At 46.4% G+C, this 18,205-nt stretch overlaps 1 protein-coding gene across 1 annotated transcript in view; it reads right to left on the reverse strand.

The window, feature by feature from the left end:
* The window catches only part of ERBB3 (erb-b2 receptor tyrosine kinase 3), a 90,363-nt gene that overhangs the window by 22,927 nt on the left and 49,231 nt on the right, over nt 1-18,205 (reverse strand). The window contains exons 3-7 of the mRNA XM_075591350.1: nt 17,978-18,164; nt 6,126-6,251; nt 2,716-2,781; nt 650-768; nt 411-552 (exon numbers count right to left, since the gene is read on the reverse strand). Coding sequence (XP_075447465.1) covers nt 411-552; nt 650-768; nt 2,716-2,781; nt 6,126-6,251; nt 17,978-18,164 — 640 coding nt within the window. The remainder of the gene's footprint in view (nt 1-410; nt 553-649; nt 769-2,715; nt 2,782-6,125; nt 6,252-17,977; nt 18,165-18,205) is intronic.

Below are 18,205 nucleotides of genomic sequence, written 5' to 3' on the forward strand. Positions count from 1 at the left end.
ACCAGACCATGAGCCCTTTTTCTTCCTGATACCTTTGCAATAGCTTGTGTCATATCTCCCCACAGGGCCCTCTCCTTTCTTTGTTCCAGGCTACACATGGTCTGGTGTGGCTCTCCAGCCACACCAGACCATGTAGAGCCTGGAACAAAGGCAGGGACCTATAACCAATAAAGCTTGGGTAACGCAGAGACATCTGAGGGACCCTTCGAATAATCCCTGCAACCACACTGCAACACAGTAACAGTGTCCTAATGAAACAGTGAAAGTGAGGCTGTGTGATTTCTTGAGTGCATTATATATACACACACACACACACACACACACACACACACACCACACACACAATTTTATATATTACACACAAACACATGAGCTGTCCCCCATCTCCCTTCCTAACTCCCCATACATACGGGGGCAGCTCTTGATGCAGGAGCCTCCATACTGGTACTTGGCGTCTGGATTCGGTTCCAGTTGGAAGGTCAGCTTGTTGTAAATCAGCGGCTGCGGACAGTGCGGGACGCAGGCTCCACTATCATTGAAGTGCCGACATGCCTGGACGACAGACCGTACAGTTACAACCAAAGCAGGTAATTGAGGAACGGGGATCGTTCCTGATGCTTCCCACTCAATGACAAGATAGGGTACTTACAAAGCAATGAGTGTCCAAGGGACCCGTGCAGCCCCCTGCACATTCATCGTGGCAGCACTCATTTGGGTTCCTACCAAAGCAACGCCCATTACACTGCTGTGCACAAATGGTCTTTGTCACTGCAAGGAGAGGAATCACGGTGACTTGTAGTTAAAGGTCATACTGTCCTACACAAGAAGTGGCATATTTACTAAGTGGTGTTTTGCCTTCAGACAGCTTCCAGCACCAGAAAACCTTTGACCAGTCATTCACTTGAACGGGCAGTAAGGTATATTCTTCTAGGGCCTCAATGTGTCATATGAAATAGCCCAACTTAGTAATTATAGCTGACTTGCATAGGGTTGAGCAAACGTTTTATTTCAAGGAAAAAAGTAGGAAGATGATTTCTTTTTTTTTAAGTGGATTATAAAGGGGATTGTCCTCTGTAATATTAAGAGTTGGTCATTATGGGCTCACTAAGAATCAGAGGAGACTAACGGCTGTAATAGATTAAACTGCTCAAAACGAGATGTCTGATAACTTCAAAAAGAAAAAGATGAGCATAAATATTTAAACATTTTTTGGAAATGATTCCTTATAGTTTCAATTTAAACAGGGACCCTGAACAAATGGATGTGGGGTGAGATTGTCAGGTTTGTGCTTTTTACCCAGATGCCACTGATGAGATAATCAGATATATGTGGATGTCCCCATTATGTGTGGGAACTTTAAATGAGACAAGTGACAAAGATCCAGGGGGGGAAATAATGCAGATAGAAGACCAGTAACACTCATAACAAACTTCACATTACATTACAAAACTTTGTAAAAAATAAACTTTCAAAAATACTCTGAGCGGGTAGATTCAACCTCTTGAATGCCAGAGGGACCAGCCCCGTATTGCTGGGCTCTCTGGCACATGAAGGGTTAACCGATGAACCATGTAAGTTTCATGTGTTCAATTTGGTCCTATGGAAGTCTGCACATTTAAAATTTGCTTAATGCTACAGCTGCATCGCAATATTAAAATGTGCTTCGCTTCTTGGCTCATGACACAACAGTTCAGCATTTGCTTAACCTACAGTAACCTTTCCCGAAACAATAGCGCGACTGAGATCAGATGCATTGTGAGGAAACCCCAACCCTCTCTAATAGCGCGTCTGAGATCAGATGCATTGTAAGGAACCCCAACCCTCTCTAATAGCGCGTCTGAGATCAGATGCATTGTAAGGAACCCCAACTCTCTCTAATAGCCCGCCTGAGATCAGATGCAGTGTGAGGAAACCCCAACCCTCTCTAATAGCGCGTCTGAGATCAGATGCATTGTAAGGAACCCCAACTCTCTAATAGAGTGTCTGAGATCAGATGCATTGTAAGGAACCCCAACTCTCTAATAGAGTGTCTGAGATCAGATGCATTGTAAGGAACCCCAACTCTCTCTAATAGCGCGTCTGAGATCAGACATATTGTAAGGAACCCCAACCCTCTCTAATAGTGTGTCTGAGATCACATGCATTATAAGGAACCCCAAGCCTCTCTAAAAGCATGTCCGAGATCAGCCGCATTGTAAGGAACCCCAGCCCTCTCTAATAGTGTGTCTGAGAGCAGACATATTGTAAGGAACCCCAACCCTCTCTAATAGCGAATCTGAGATCAGATGCATTGTAAGGAACCCCAACCTTCTCTAACAGTGTGACTGAGATCAGATACATTGTAAGGAACCCCAACCCTCTCTAATAGCGAATCTGAGATCAGATGCATTTTACGGAACCCTGACCTTCTCTAAAAGTGTGACTGAGATCAGATACATTGTAAGGAACCCCAACCCTCTCTAATAGCGAATCTGAGATCAGATGCATTGTACGGAACCCTGACCTTCTCTAAAAGTGTGACTGAGATCAGATACATTGTAAGGAACCCTAACCCTCTCTAATAGCGCGTCTAAGATCAGATGCATTGTAAATTCTTCTGTATTTGGTACAATGTTCAAAAGACCTGGAAATTGCAGGGAACCCTTTGGGGATGCCCGGGGAAAGCAAGGGTTCCTAGGGCTCCCGGTTGCTGGTTTAGATTTTGGGAATACTCACGTATCTGGCAGTCTGCTTCTAGTGGCCCCCAACAATTCCCATTACAGGAAGGGTGACAGGACAGACCTGCAGGAGGGGGAGATAAGCTTTGCTCATGAAAAGTTCTCCAACTCATGCACAGGGTCAATGATGAAAGTCCCACATAAGGTTTCAGATGTCAACATTTTATTTTATTGAGGTTTCAATTATTGTATTGTAATGTATGTCTTTATTTATATAGCGCCAAAAGTGTACTCAGCGCTTCACAAATAATACAGTACAGGGAATTTTAATTATACAATAAGTGCAGCAAAATCAGACAATAGGAAAGGAAATCCCTGCCCCGAAGAGAGAAAGTCTGGGTTTTAAATCCCGAACAAAAATAAAAACCGCAGCAAATGAAAGGTTTATTAAAAAATAAACTATATTGGTTTGCCATTTAATGCACAGTATAGTTTATTTTTGCTGTAACCCTTTGTTTGCCGTGGTGTCTGTTGTGGGGTAATAGCTTGTTATTTTTTGTGATTGCATTTTAAAAGGGACATTATATTTTCTTTTGGACTTCAGCTTTTAGATTCTTGTAAATCCCACAACCCAATGTGAAAAGCTGGCAGAAGCTAATTTGGTTCTCTGGAGGCAGAGGTGTAGGACTGACCTGCAGACCTCAACTCTTGCAGTGCTACTGTACAAAGTGGTGCCCAGTGGAACCTACCCTGATCTACATACAGTATATGACCCATTTCGGCAAAGATCCCTGTCGGTTTTTAGAAACTAGAGCCGCAAGGCAGTACAAATAAATATAGCAACAGATATTAGAAATATATATTCTGTGTAAAATAGGAAGGGAGAGAGACTTTCGATAATAAATCCCATTTTCTAAAAAAAAAAAAAAAAATGATATATATATATATAAAACGAATAGAATAGATGATACCGTTCTGTGGCTAACGAAATGCTTTTATTTGTGCGAGCTTTCCAGATACACTGATCTCTTCTTCCGGCGATGTTACAATGGCTAAAGCAAGAAGGGTTTTTATTTAAAAACAGTGCATCCTGGAATGTATCTGACTGAAGCCTATCCCTCCCCCCTGTGCAGTAAGTATATATATATATATACATATACCTATAAATATATACATACACACACACACATTTTAAAACTAAAAGTAGTGGGTGAAAAGTACTTGGATTTTGGGTGCGAAAATAAATAAAGAGTGCACTTAGTAACCCATAGTAACATTACACTTCCACTATTCAGCACAACATAACAAGTCAGGGTTGAAGGTCACATATATAATGGACCAAAGTCATGCTCAAGTATGAGAAAGAAAAGGGGTATGGTTGGTATTAACAAAAAATGCCTGTTTGTATAGCAGTATCTTCAGGGTGTATGACACCTTTACAGCATTAGGTTTTGTAATATATTGGCATTTAACTAGTTAAAAGTATTGATGGCCTCTTGAAATCGGATAAGAATTGGCAGCGGCTATAACAAGGTTGGGTTTACCTTGGCACACTGTTGGCATGAGCTAATATTTGTTAAAGGGGTTTGTGAGGTTGAAGTGTATGGATCCTAAAATGAGCTTGTCACCGCACACATATGCAGAATTACACATTACACACACGCACGCACGCACACGCACGCACGCACGCACACGCACACTTTTAATGCCCACAAATAACAATAATGACTGTATGTCTCTTTAAAGGTATCACATAGTGAATGTGGGTTACCAGAAGGGTTTAAAAAATGCAGAATAATGCAGTTTGTATGATAAATATATATCAATATATCAATATATATGCTCTGTGGCAAATTATGAGGCAAAGACGCAACAGGATCTGTGTTGTTTCACACACTGCTTCAAAAGTGTTACCAATGGGACATACGCTGCTTATAGTGAGACGGCGCAAAGTATAGTAATATTCACAAGCCAAGAAATACTAAACTTTGATGTCGCTGTGCGTTAATGGCACAAAAACTCAGTCATTTTTGCAGATGTATCTACGGAAGGTTTAAACGCTTTAATAATACAGCATCCATTATATTTATCGCAACGATAAGTGTGGATTAAATGTAACATCAGAAGCTACGTTACCGCTTTTCTGGTGTATACAAATGAGACCGACTATTGCAACCCCAGGAAGGTATCAGTAATTCTTCGGAGATAAGGGAGGAATCCCGACCCACAATATTTAATAAAGGTCATGATTTGACGCAGCAATATGCAGTAAATCTAGGCCTTTGGGTGCAGGTGACTTTCACTGCTTGGCTGCCAGAGGCAGTCCTTGTGAAGGGAGTTAAGAGTCTGGTAAATCATTCCATAAATGAGGAGCCTGGTATGAAAATAAAGAATAGTCAGTTTGTTAACTCCTTTGGTGCTATAGGGAACTGCAATGTATTGGCAATCACCAAAGGGATTCGTTAAGTTGACCTAGATAAAAAAAAATATGTGTTTCACAGTAGCTGCAGTAATCAAAAGTTGTTAGCAAGAAGATATAAGATATATTGTGTCTATGTGTAACTTTATACATACAGTAATTATATCATACACACGGGAAACACAGAGAGCATAGATAGAGTTTTAGACATAAATGTTTTCACACACTCACTCAAGCACCTAACACAGAAATCAAATCCGTCTTTTGTATAAATCAGGGACAGAGGGCGGAAGCTGCTACTTGTAATGAGAGAGTCCAGCGCTGTCTCAGGGTGTGCGGGTTCAGTCTCTCCCTGGGAAGAACTTTACCCGTAACTTACAATCTCATAGATAACACAATTGGCAGTGACCCAAGCTAGGCTTGCCACGCTACCGAGGCCACGCCCAGGGTGCTGGATTGTTCAGCACAACAAGCTGCAGATACTTCGGGTTACATAGTGACGGTGCTTGGGTGTATTATTAGGCAGACGTGTTAGCAGCCCGTGGTGAGCAGCACTTTGGGAGAACGGGATGTGTGCGCATATCAGTTAAACCGTTTCTGTGTTTTACTTATACAAGCGTTCAGCGCTTTGTGCACTGATCCTGTTCTGAAAGTAGTAACACAATATAGTACGGGGTGGGGGGGGGGGGGTAAATTATTTACTGACGTTCTAAGTTCAATTACCCCACCAGGCTGAAAAAGTCATTTCCAGTTTTGGGGACTCATTCACTAAGCTGCACTATCAGTTGCTGGCAGAGATAGATGTTAGCAATGTGCTGCTGTCCCTTCTGGCAGCAAAGGGCTTAATGAGAGTTGATGCTATGGAAGTGAATGTCGTCAGCATGCCCACGTCATTGGCGTTAGAGAGGTTCGGTGGATGAAACTCCCAAGTTGTTTCAACTGGATTGTACAGTCTGTATCGTTATACATTACGGACATTCCTCAGGCGGCGGTACTGGTTAGCGCACACAGTCCAGTGGTCATTCCTATGGACATCCCCAAGTACTCACATTTCATGGAGTTATCCTTGATGTCTCTATCTGCCTTGGGATCTCGAATTATGTCGTTCCAGTCAATGGTCTCCGTGAAACAGAGATGGTCGTTCTTGGTTATGTGAACACCGCCAGCAAGGATCTCTGGGAAACAGAACAGCAGAGAGTGAGCAGCGACAGCAATGGTGTTCGATGCAAGGCACAGACAGACATACAGCATGAATTCCCTCACTGCAACGTATTGAGTCACACAAGGACAAAGTGACTTCCTCAAGGTCACAAGGATCTGGCGCAGGGTTTCTAACCAGGATCATCCACTTCAAAGGCAGTGTTCTTATTACTAGATACACCTTCAGATAATTGTTCTCTAGGAAATGATGCATTTATGGCTCATTATATATATATATATACAGTGTTTGACAAACCTATACATTTGCTCGCCCCGGGCGAGTGGATTTAACATCGTGGCAAGCTCCTATTGGCCCAAGCAGCACACGTTTGGTACTAGGTGGCGAGTAGATTTTTTTGTGTGGCGAGTAGATTTTTTTGTGATTTGTCGACCACTATATATATATATATATATATATATATATATATATATAAAATTAATTATAATATAGAACATATTTTGCTTCCCTTCTTTGTGCCATTTTTAAATCCTTTTTATGCTGTTTTTAGAAATATCACCCTTTTTTAAATCCTCTAGCTGCATTCGGGAGATCTCAGTTGCTGAAAAATTGCTTCCTAAGGAAGTTAAAGTGGCCACTGCCATAGACACAAGCATTTTCGATAGATAGCTGATGCTAGAGGGGAAAAAAACAGAAAACTCGGCACAAAAAACAGTCAATTAAGACGCAAGATATAAATGAGTAAACCATGAACTCCTAATTTATTTAAATGACTAATCGCCCTAAAATAAGTATATCTTTTTTTTATATCACCGGAACCAGGGGACACCTGGAGCTCATCTGTGGTCACCTGACATCAAGGAACCCCTGGGGGCCACTGTGCAAAATAGTCAACCCAAAATGGCTGTGCGAGTCAGGGTTTGCTCTGGCAGCCAGTCGAAAAGCTGTGAAATCATCAGAATACGATATTATGGCTTCCAACTGGTGACCCCGTGGCCATGCCTGTAGTCTGGGGCAATATTTGTAGTTATTTTGTGTCAAAACCGGCGCACAAAAATACTACGAAAATCTCTGGAATTGGGGAGGTTACCGGGACACCACGATCAGCTTCAAATGACCCCCGCTTCAGGTAAGCTGAGAAAAAATTATAATAAAAAAAATGTAAAAATCCCAAGTGGGATTGCCGATTTAAATGTCTCCGTTTTGGGGGTGGGGTGGGGGGGGGGGGGGGGGGAGAGAAGGTATTGTTGTTTTAATCCTGCCGCTGCCAGGGGGTTGGCCAGCAATGCAGGCAGTGAAAGGGTTAATCCCAAGGAGGCCATACAAACAGAATTTAACGTCTCACAGCATCTGGATGACTTGACAGTAAATACGGGAATGATAGAAGCAGATGCAAAGGCAGCTATATGAAGATGAGAGGTGTACGACTTGACATGAAATGCGGGTCATGTAGGAACATTAATTACCCCTTAATGCCCTTATTTATTTGTGGCTTTAGATCGCTTGCAGTTTGCAGTGTGTATATTACAGAAACCTAATACCCACAGACATCACTAAAGCATGTAACAAGCAGGAGAACGTGGATATAAGATAGAAACAGCCCATGGGCCAATGCAAAAGTTTATGGGTTACGCTACAGGTGTAGGGTGGCGAGCAGTGTAATCTAGGGTAACTCCCTCTAATTAATGTATTCCTTTATAGTCTTCCATTCTTTTCACAAACTGTAAATAGTGGATGTTTAAGATGTATTTTTTTATTATTAGTTTCTAGACTTGTTTGTGAGTACACATAGCAACTAGAATAAAAACTCCGTCCCATCCGTGAGTGAGCATATACAGAGCCAGCAAAGGTTCTGCCTGTGTTTACAACAGGGGGATTTATGGCCCATTATAGATTAACCCGCATTTTAATTCCTTCTACCACTCTCAATCGTACCCACATTTATCCATGCAACCCAAGACAGAGGGACACCCAGAATGTGGCCACATTAATTTTGAAGGAGGTTTGCATTATGACAAGTATTTATGCAGTCCTGACATGCAAGGTTTATAATACACTGAATATTTTCTTTCAGTTAGTGCTGATATATCCTTTTCGCCTGTGACTGCAGTAGAGAGGCACGTGCAGGCGGAAAAAAAAAAATCAGAAATATCATGCCAAGATTACACCCCAGATATGTCTGCATAAATAACCCATTATTAAAGCGCTTTGCAATGGAAACACCCCGTATAGATGGTAGATTATATAGATAGAAGCTGTGCTGACATGTGGGGACCCCTCTCTGTGAGATGCTAGTTTTCTCGCTTGGGGGGAGTTGCCATGTATTCTTTGGAGGCGCGTGTCTACGATACGTAGATGATGTGTCAGATCTGCAGGGATACCCATAGGGCAGAGGCTTAGAGGAGAAGGGCTTTAAATAGGTCTATTCTTGCAGCGTCTGGCTCAGCCAGTCCTGGCGTTATCCCTCCCGCCCCAATACATTTCACAAAACAGATGCTGTCTTGTTACTCTCAGAAATAACTAACTAATGCTGTGTACAGGCATCCCTATTGGTGAGCCTGTTGGGACTACAATGTGTTAGATGTTGGAATTTATGCCATCTCAGGGTTGTTCGGGGTCTCAGTTCTCTAACCTGCAACAGTTGTAGGGTTTTACTTACTAAGCAGTGCTATGACGTAAAGGTCCTAATTACCCGTTCAAGTACATTAGTTGTAAGGTGCCTTAGGGCTTCTGTAGCATATTCATTTTAAGGCTGGGTATCTTATGCAAACATTGCACTGTATATAGTGGAAAGATAGAGATATAATACATCCTTACCTTAAAGATCTTATAATGCCCTTTTATTAGCTGAAGGGACATCCTGGGTTACTTATAGCTAACATTGGGTTATGAACCAGTGCCCTCCACTTCTCATAGGACAGCACCTTAACCTGTTTATCTTTTCAGTCCACTGCTCTGGATTGAAAATATATTGATATATCTCTTGTGACCTGCCTGTATTGTAATTATTTGCTTTGTGTGTAGCTGCCAATGCAATAATAATGATTAATTATAATATACAGCCATATCTCAGCTTGCATTGAGCCAAAGAAATCTGCATGAAATGTATCACCCTAGAGAAGAAGTTTGCTACATATGGCACTGACCCTAAATAGCATAATAGTCATTTCCGGACATACTATTAAAGGAGAAATTCAAGCGGGGAAGTTTCTTTGCAAATTCTTTTAACATAGGTTTGAAACTGGGGGTCTCCGGAGCTGGACCCCATTAATCTCCGCTCTGGGGGCCCCGGCTTCCTCAGATACTTACCTCTGAAGGGGGTGCCGGTATCTCAGCAAAGTTTAAAGCTCTTGTGGACCAAAAGGGAACCGCACCGATGATGTCACGGCTTTCTATTGGCCCGCAGGGCGCGGTAGCTCCCTATTGGCCCGCAGGGCGCGGTAGCTCCCTATTGGCCCGCAGGGTGCGGTTGCTCCATATTGGCCCGCAGGGTGCGGTAGCTCCCTATTGGCCCGCAGGGCGCGGTTGCTCCCTATTGGCCTGCAGGGCTCTCTATTGACCCGCAGGGTGCGGTTGCTCCCTATTGGCCCGCAGGGTGCGGTTGTTCCCTATTGACCCGCAGGGTGCGGTTGCTCCCTATTGGCCCGCAGGGTGCGGTTGCTCCCTATTGGCCCGCAGGGTGCGGTTGTTCCCTATTGACCCGCAGGGTGCGGTTGCTCCCTATTGACCCGCAGGGTGCGGTTGCTCCCTATTGGCCCGCAGGGTGCGGTTGTTCCCTATTGGCCCGCAGGGTGCGGTTGCTCCCTATTGGCCCGCAGGGCTCTCTATTGACCCGCAGGGCGCAGTCGCTTTGAATAGCAGCCAGTACGTGATTCCTGCAAGCTGAGCGGGTACCGGCCCCCCCTACAGAGATCAGTATCTCCAGAAGCAGGGAGTCCCCGAGCTGAGATGAATGGGGTTCAGCCCTGGAAAAAAATAAAGAAAATTGCACACACAAAAATTGTCTGCTTGGATTGCCTCTTTAACGCAGTAATCCCCCCCAGAAGCCTACATGAGTTTAACCCATATCATGTTAGTTTTTTGGCCCCTGGGCATGTCTTGTTTAAATCCTGATCATCCAAAAAATAATAATCATCAAAAATTTCATTTCTAGCATTTGATATTTCCATGGTAACCTGTAAACTGCACTGGGCTCTGGGAAGAACTCCATGTTAGCCTCCCCGGGGACTTAATATTTAAAAAGCTTATATCTCCTGAACCAAGCTTCAGATTAATCCAAAAAAAGGTCAAAAGGTCAAAGGTCTCCTAAAGTAAGTACAAAACGAACACGCAAAAAATGGCGATCAAAACAGACCGCTCCTTTAAAGCATTCAGCCAGTAGGCGAATGGGGGGGGGGTGTTATTTGGGCCACCGGTTACCCCTCATTATTTTATTTTCACACCCAGATGACCACTACTTTAATTTTATTTTTACTCCTAGAGTAATACTGCTTTTCTTTTAATCTACAAATGTACAAAGAAACACTTTTGTACAAATGTACCCTTTTATTGCAAAGAAAAATACATTTATTTTAAAAGCCTCAACCATCTGAAAACATTTTGTCCCAACATTTTAAAAAAAATGTAGCTATTTTGTTACCAAAGTGTTAGCCCAGTGCCACGACTTGTTTCAAGCCACTCAAAGCATAACTTCAAAGCATCTGAAATACTGATTTGAGCTCTGAAACGGCAATAGCCCCACTGCATACAGTACAGCAGTAACCCCCAACAGCGGAGCCTTAGTAAAGCACTTCCCATTGCAGTTAGAAGGGGGGTTGGAAGGCTAGAATAGAGTGAAGAGAATACAATGCGCCTCCAATGAGGAAATCGAGAGAGGGCGACTCAAAAAATATAGTCACCTATTGGATCATAAAAAAGAGGAGCTAAACACGAACCAGCATGTTTCGGGCCGAGCGCTTTGGCAAGGTCCCTGGAAGGCTAGGACTGGCAAGCAGGGACCAGCGGATGTGAACATTTCTGGGGCCCCATCATTTCTTGGATTTCTCTAATCCATAGATAGCTGGAAGCGCATCATTATAAACAGCACAGACCTGTGTTATTATTATTTTTCAGGGGCAGGATCACAAAAATGAACAGAAACTTTAGCGCAGGCTAATTGCTATGAAACGCGTTGTGCATGCAGTGTAGATCCCGTCGTGTGCGCTGTTACCTAGCCAAGAAGTGGGGGACAGATAATGAGAAATGAGCTCATTACAGGTCAGGATGCTGCATGGGATTATGCAGAATCATACGTTTTAGCAAGATCAACCCTGAGGTGTGCACATTATGTTCATAATGCATTCATTTAAGCCTGACGAAGGGGCCAGCGCGTTCAAACTATGCTCCACGTTGTACATATAACAGAGTGTGTCTGCTAACATTTCCTTTCCTTGTGTCTGCTGATATATTTTTGCCGTATTTCTGCTTCTGTTGGTGATACATTAAAGAAGAAACTTGGTGAGACCAAAGTTTATAATTTTCTTTGAGTGCTGATCCAGTAGGTTTTTAAATTTATTTTTATAATGCAATTTACTACCAGCTGTTCACATGGGGAAATGTATCTGTACACATTATGAGTGTGTTTTTGTGTTAGCCAGTGCATAGTTTGCTAAACTCTCAAACCTGTATAACCAGTGCTCTAATCCAAAGATACAGACAGGTTCATATGCATATACCTGTTTGGCAGATAGGCAGGAAAACACCATAAAAGTAGCTGTAAATCAACAACGCCACTAAGAAACAAGACCAAAAACAGAGGTTGAAGTTCATGAATGTGTTGTGCCTCTGTGTGTCTGTGAGTGTGCCTGTGTGTCTGTGAGTGTGCCTGTGTGCCTGTGAGTGTGCCTGTGTGTCTGTGCGTATGCAGTTATATTAAAGGAACAATCCAAGCAATATCCTACATGTGTTTTTTTTTAAATAAATCAGCTCTGTTGTATTAGATAATACTTTCTACATTATTATTTTTTTATTCGACTCTTAATTCCATTTTTAATGTTTTAATATACTGACCATGCTTTGATTTCTATAGCAGGTTTTAGCCCACCTCCCCAGCAATGCAAGATCTTTGCAACACTTTCCTGTTTGTGATAATTTGTTGCCAATATTCCCAGCAATTTCAGCAGCAAACTGTAACAATAGATAATGTTACCTTAGTAATGTAAAAATACATTGTTGCTGCTGAGTTACACCGACTGAAGGATGGATTGAAACTGAAAGGCAGCCATTTAGTGAACCCTGGAAGCAGGATCGTTGCTGATCGATCACAGGAGAACGAATCTATCGGCAGCTTAGGGAATTCGTTTTCAATAAAGGTAATCAAAGGCTTTTTTTTAAGTGCCCCTTGGAGCGTCTCTTCAAGAAGGAGCGTGGCAAGGAAAGACTGAGGTGCAGTGGCAGAGCGGTGTGTAAGGATGTACAGGACGGGTGAGGTCACTCTGAGTAGCAATGGGTGCAGGACTGAGGTGCAGTGGCAGAGTGGTGTGTAAGGATGTACAGGACGGGGGAGGTCAGTCTGTGAGTAGCAGTGGGTGCAGGACCTAGGTGCAGTGGCAGAGCTGTGTGTAAGGATGTACAGGACGGGGGAGGTCAGTCTGTGAGTATCAGTGGGTGCAGGACCTAGGTGCAGTGACAGAGCTGTGTGTAAGGATGTACAGGACGGGGGAGGTCAGTCTGTGAGTAGCAGTGGGTGCAGGACTGAGGTGCAGTGGCAGAGCTGTGTGTAAGGATGTACAGGACGGGTGAGGTCAGTCTGTGAGTAGCAGTGGGTGCAGGACTGAGGTGCAGTGGCAGAGCTGTGTGTAAGGATGTACAGGATGGGTGAGGTCAGTCTGTGAGTAGCAGTGGGTGCAGGACTGAGGTGCAGTGGCAGAGCTGTGTGTAAGGATGTACAGGACGGGGGAGGTCAGTCTGTGAGTAGCAGTGGGTGCAGGACTGAGGTGCAGTGGCAGAGCTGTGTGTAAGGATGTACAGGATGGGTGAGGTCAGTCTGTGAGTAGCAGTGGGTGCAGGACCTAGGTGCAGTGGCAGAGCGGTGTGTAAGGATGTACAGGATGGGTGAGGTCAGTCTGTGAGTAGCAGTGGGTGCAGGACTGAGGTGCAGTGGCAGAGCTGTGTGTAAGGATGTACAGGATGGGGGAGGTCAGTCTGTGAGTAGCAGTGGGTGCAGGACTGAGGTGCAGTGGCAGAGCTGTGTGAAAGGATGTACAGGACGGGTGAGGTCAGTCTGTGAGTAGCAGTGGGTGCAGGACTGAGGTGCAGTGGCAGAGCTGTGTGTAAGGATGTACAGAACGGGTGAGGTCAGTCTGTGAGTAGCAGTGGGTGCAGGACTGAGGTGCAGTGGCAGAGCTGTGTGTAAGGATGTACAGGACGGGGGAGGTCAGTCTGTGAGTAGCAGTGGGTGCAGGACTGAGGTGCAGTGGCAGAGCTGTGTGAAAGGATGTACAGGACGGGGGAGGTCAGTCTGTGAGTAGCAGTGGGTGCAGGACTGAGGTGCAGTGGCAGAGCTGTGTGTAAGGATGTACAGGACGGGGGAGGTCAGTCTGTGAGTAGCAGTGGGTGCAGGACTGAGGTGCAGTGGCAGAGCTGTGTGTAAGGATGTACAGGATGGGTGAGGTCAGTCTGTGAGTAGCAGTGGGTGCAGGACCTAGGTGCAGTGGCAGAGCGGTGTGTAAGGATGTACAGGATGGGTGAGGTCAGTCTGTGAGTAGCAGTGGGTGCAGGACTGAGGTGCAGTGGCAGAGCTGTGTGTAAGGATGTACAGGAGGGGGGAGGTCAGTCTGTGAGTAGCAGTGGGTGCAGGACTGAGGTGCAGTGGCAGAGCTGTGTGAAAGGATGTACAGGACGGGTGAGGTCAGTCTGTGAGTAGCAGTGGGTGCAGGACTGAGGTGCAGTGGCAGAGCTGTGTGTAAGGATGTACAGAACGGGTGAGGTCAGTCTGTGAGTAGCAGTGGGTGCAGGACTGAGGTGCAGTGGCAGAGCTGTGTGTAAGGATGTACAGGACGGGGGAGGTCAGTCTGTGAGTAGCAGTGGGTGCAGGACTGAGGTGCAGTGGCAGAGCTGTGTGAAAGGATGTACAGGACGGGGGAGGTCAGTCTGTGAGTAGCAGTGGGTGCAGGACTGAGGTGCAGTGGCAGAGCTGTGTGAAAGGATGTACAGGATGGGGGAGGTCAGTCTGTGAGTAGCAGTGGGTGCAGGACTGAGGTGCAGTGGCAGAGCTGTGTGTAAGGATGTACAGGACGGGTGAGGTCAGTCTGTGAGTAGCAGTGGGTGCAGGACTGAGGTGCAGTGGCAGAGCTGTGTGTAAGGATGTACAGAACGGGTGAGGTCAGTCTGTGAGTAGCAGTGGGTGCAGGACTGAGGTGCAGTGGCAGAGCTGTGTGTAAGGATGTACAGGACGGGGGAGGTCAGTCTGTGAGTAGCAGTGGGTGCAGGACTGAGGTGCAGTGGCAGAGCTGTGTGAAAGGATGTACAGGACGGGGGAGGTCAGTCTGTGAGTAGCAGTGGGTGCAGGACTGAGGTGCAGTGGCAGAGCTGTGTGAAAGGATGTACAGGACGGGGGAGGTCAGTCTGTGAGTAGCAGTGGGTGCAGGACTGAGGTGCAGTGGCAGAGTGGTGTGTAAGGATGTACAGGATGGGGGAGGTCAGTCTGTGAGTAGCAGTGGGTGCAGGACCTAGGTGCAGTGGCAGAGCTGTGTGTAAGGATGTACAGGACGGGGGAGGTCAGTCTGTGAGTATCAGTGGGTGCAGGACCTAGGTGCAGTGGCAGAGCTGTGTGTAAGGATGTACAGGACGGGGGAGGTCAGTCTGTGAGTATCAGTGGGTGCAGGACTGAGGTGCAGTGGCAGAGCTGTGTGTAAGGATGTACAGGATGGGTGAGGTCAGTCTGTGAGTAGCAGTGGGTGCAGGACTGAGGTGCAGTGGAAGAGCTGTGTGTAAGGATGTACAGGATGGGTGAGGTCAGTCTGTGAGTAGCAGTGGGTGCAGGACTGAGGTGCAGTGGCAGAGCTGTGTGTAAGGATGTACAGGACGGGGGAGGTCAGTCTGTGAGTAGCAGTGGGTGCAGGACTGAGGTGCAGTGGCAGAGCTGTGTGTAAGGATGTACAGGATGGGTGAGGTCAGTCTGTGAGTAGCAGTGGGTGCAGGACCTAGGTGCAGTGGCAGAGCGGTGTGTAAGGATGTACAGGATGGGTGAGGTCAGTCTGTGAGTAGCAGTGGGTGCAGGACTGAGGTGCAGTGGCAGAGCTGTGTGTAAGGATGTACAGGAGAGGGGAGGTCAGTCTGTGAGTAGCAGTGGGTGCAGGACTGAGGTGCAGTGGCAGAGCTGTGTGAAAGGATGTACAGGACGGGTGAGGTCAGTCTGTGAGTAGCAGTGGGTGCAGGACTGAGGTGCAGTGGCAGAGCTGTGTGTAAGGATGTACAGAACGGGTGAGGTCAGTCTGTGAGTAGCAGTGGGTGCAGGACTGAGGTGCAGTGGCAGAGCTGTGTGTAAGGATGTACAGGACGGGGGAGGTCAGTCTGTGAGTAGCAGTGGGTGCAGGACTGAGGTGCAGTGGCAGAGCTGTGTGAAAGGATGTACAGGACGGGGGAGGTCAGTCTGTGAGTAGCAGTGGGTGCAGGACTGAGGTGCAGTGGCAGAGCTGTGTGAAAGGATGTACAGGATGGGTGAGGTCAGTCTGTGAGTAGCAGTGGGTGCAGGACTGAGGTGCAGTGGCAGAGCTGTGTGTAAGGATGTACAGGACGGGTGAGGTCAGTCTGTGAGTAGCAGTGGGTGCAGGACTGAGGTGCAGTGGCAGAGCTGTGTGTAAGGATGTACAGAACGGGTGAGGTCAGTCTGTGAGTAGCAGTGGGTGCAGGACTGAGGTGCAGTGGCAGAGCTGTGTGAAAGGATGTACAGGACGGGGGAGGTCAGTCTGTGAGTAGCAGTGGGTGCAGGACTGAGGTGCAGTGGCAGAGTGGTGTGTAAGGATGTACAGGATGGGGGAGGTCAGTCTGTGAGTAGCAGTGGGTGCAGGACCTAGGTGCAGTGGCAGAGCTGTGTGTAAGGATGTACAGGACGGGGGAGGTCAGTCTGTGAGTATCAGTGGGTGCAGGACCTAGGTGCAGTGGCAGAGCTGTGTGTAAGGATGTACAGGACGGGGGAGGTCAGTCTGTGAGTAGCAGTGGGTGCAGGACTGAGGTGCAGTGGCAGAGCTGTGTGTAAGGATGTACAGGATGGGTGAGGTCAGTCTGTGAGTAGCAGTGGGTGCAGGACTGAGGTGCAGTGGAAGAGCTGTGTGTAAGGATGTACAGGATGGGTGAGGTCTGTCTGTGAGTAGCAGTGGGTGCAGGACTGAGGTGCAGTGGCAGAGCTGTGTGTAAGGATGTACAGGACGGGGGAGGTCAGTCTGTGAGTAGCAGTGGGTGCAGGACTGAGGTGCAGTGGCAGAGCTGTGTGTAAGGATGTACAGGATGGGTGAGGTCAGTCTGTGAGTAGCAGTGGGTGCAGGACCTAGGTGCAGTGGCAGAGCGGTGTGTAAGGATGTACAGGATGGGTGAGGTCAGTCTGTGAGTAGCAGTGGGTGCAGGACTGAGGTGCAGTGGCAGAGCTGTGTGTAAGGATGTACAGGAGGGGGGAGGTCAGTCTGTGAGTAGCAGTGGGTGCAGGACTGAGGTGCAGTGGCAGAGCTGTGTGAAAGGATGTACAGGACGGGTGAGGTCAGTCTGTGAGTAGCAGTGGGTGCAGGACTGAGGTGCAGTGGCAGAGCTGTGTGTAAGGATGTACAGAACGGGTGAGGTCAGTCTGTGAGTAGCAGTGGGTGCAGGACTGAGGTGCAGTGGCAGAGCTGTGTGTAAGGATGTACAAGACGGGTGAGGTCAGTCTGTGAGTAGCAGTGGGTGCAGGACCTAGGTGCAGTGGTTCTAATGTGTGTGAGTCAGCACAGAATAGGACAGGGATGCAGTGGCACAAGTATACACAGGTGCTCAAAATGCTTCAGGGAATAACTGAGGTGCAGTGGCACAGTAGTGTGTGTGTGTTCACTACTGGATTAGTCAGGAGGGCTGCAATATGGTGAAGAGCTGCGTATGTAGGGATGGAGTTAGTGCATGGACAATAAAGGGTACTGCAGGGGAAGGCTGCGGTGACCAAAGCGATCAGTCTGTGATGTGTCAATAATTACTGTTGGGTGAAGTGCCAACACCAGCTGCACAGTACAAATGCTGAGTGCCAGTGTGACACAGGGGCACGCGTAGCAAGGAAAATTGGTGCAATTCTGGGGTAAACAGAAACTGCACCAGATGTATCCAAGTACACATCCCATTGAAATGAATAGGACTTTTTATTTGATACAACCGGTGCAATATTTTTGCCCCAGAATTGCACCACTTTTGCCTTAATACATACTGTATGCCCCTAAATGTGTTAACCCTCATTCTTCCAACTCCCCAGGAAAGCCTGCGAAGGGCACAATATCTCAGGGATAAAGAGTACAACTGTGTTTATTTTTATTTATTTTTTTAGCAACTTTTCTTGATTTTTCATAAGACAACAACAATGAAATACTCTTTCATTTTCTGTACTTGAAGCACGGATGTAATATAAAACCTTCTGCAAATGGAACAGGGCGATGTTTGCTCCCCTGCACCACCATCTCCTGAATTCAGACACCGTAGCGCTACTCCTTAATAACACTTTGAGCACGGGAAACGGGCGCGGGATCCTCTCACCTGTCAGCTTGTGGAAGCCGAGCTGCCGGATGCCCTGCGTGCCGTTGACCTGGTTGTTGAGCACCATATACAGGGCGAATTTGTCATCGTACAGGGTGGTCCCTCGAATCACGTGCAGGTTTTCCAGCGGCAGGTAGCGGAAGATACTCACACCGATCAGCACGTACCCGGTCACCTCGTGTATGGACTGCAAATGGAACCAGGAAATTGCACGTCACTGCCAGCTGC

This window comes from Ascaphus truei, chromosome 3, assembly GCF_040206685.1.
Source record: "Ascaphus truei isolate aAscTru1 chromosome 3, aAscTru1.hap1, whole genome shotgun sequence".
Taxonomy (NCBI): Eukaryota; Metazoa; Chordata; class Amphibia; order Anura; family Ascaphidae; genus Ascaphus; species Ascaphus truei.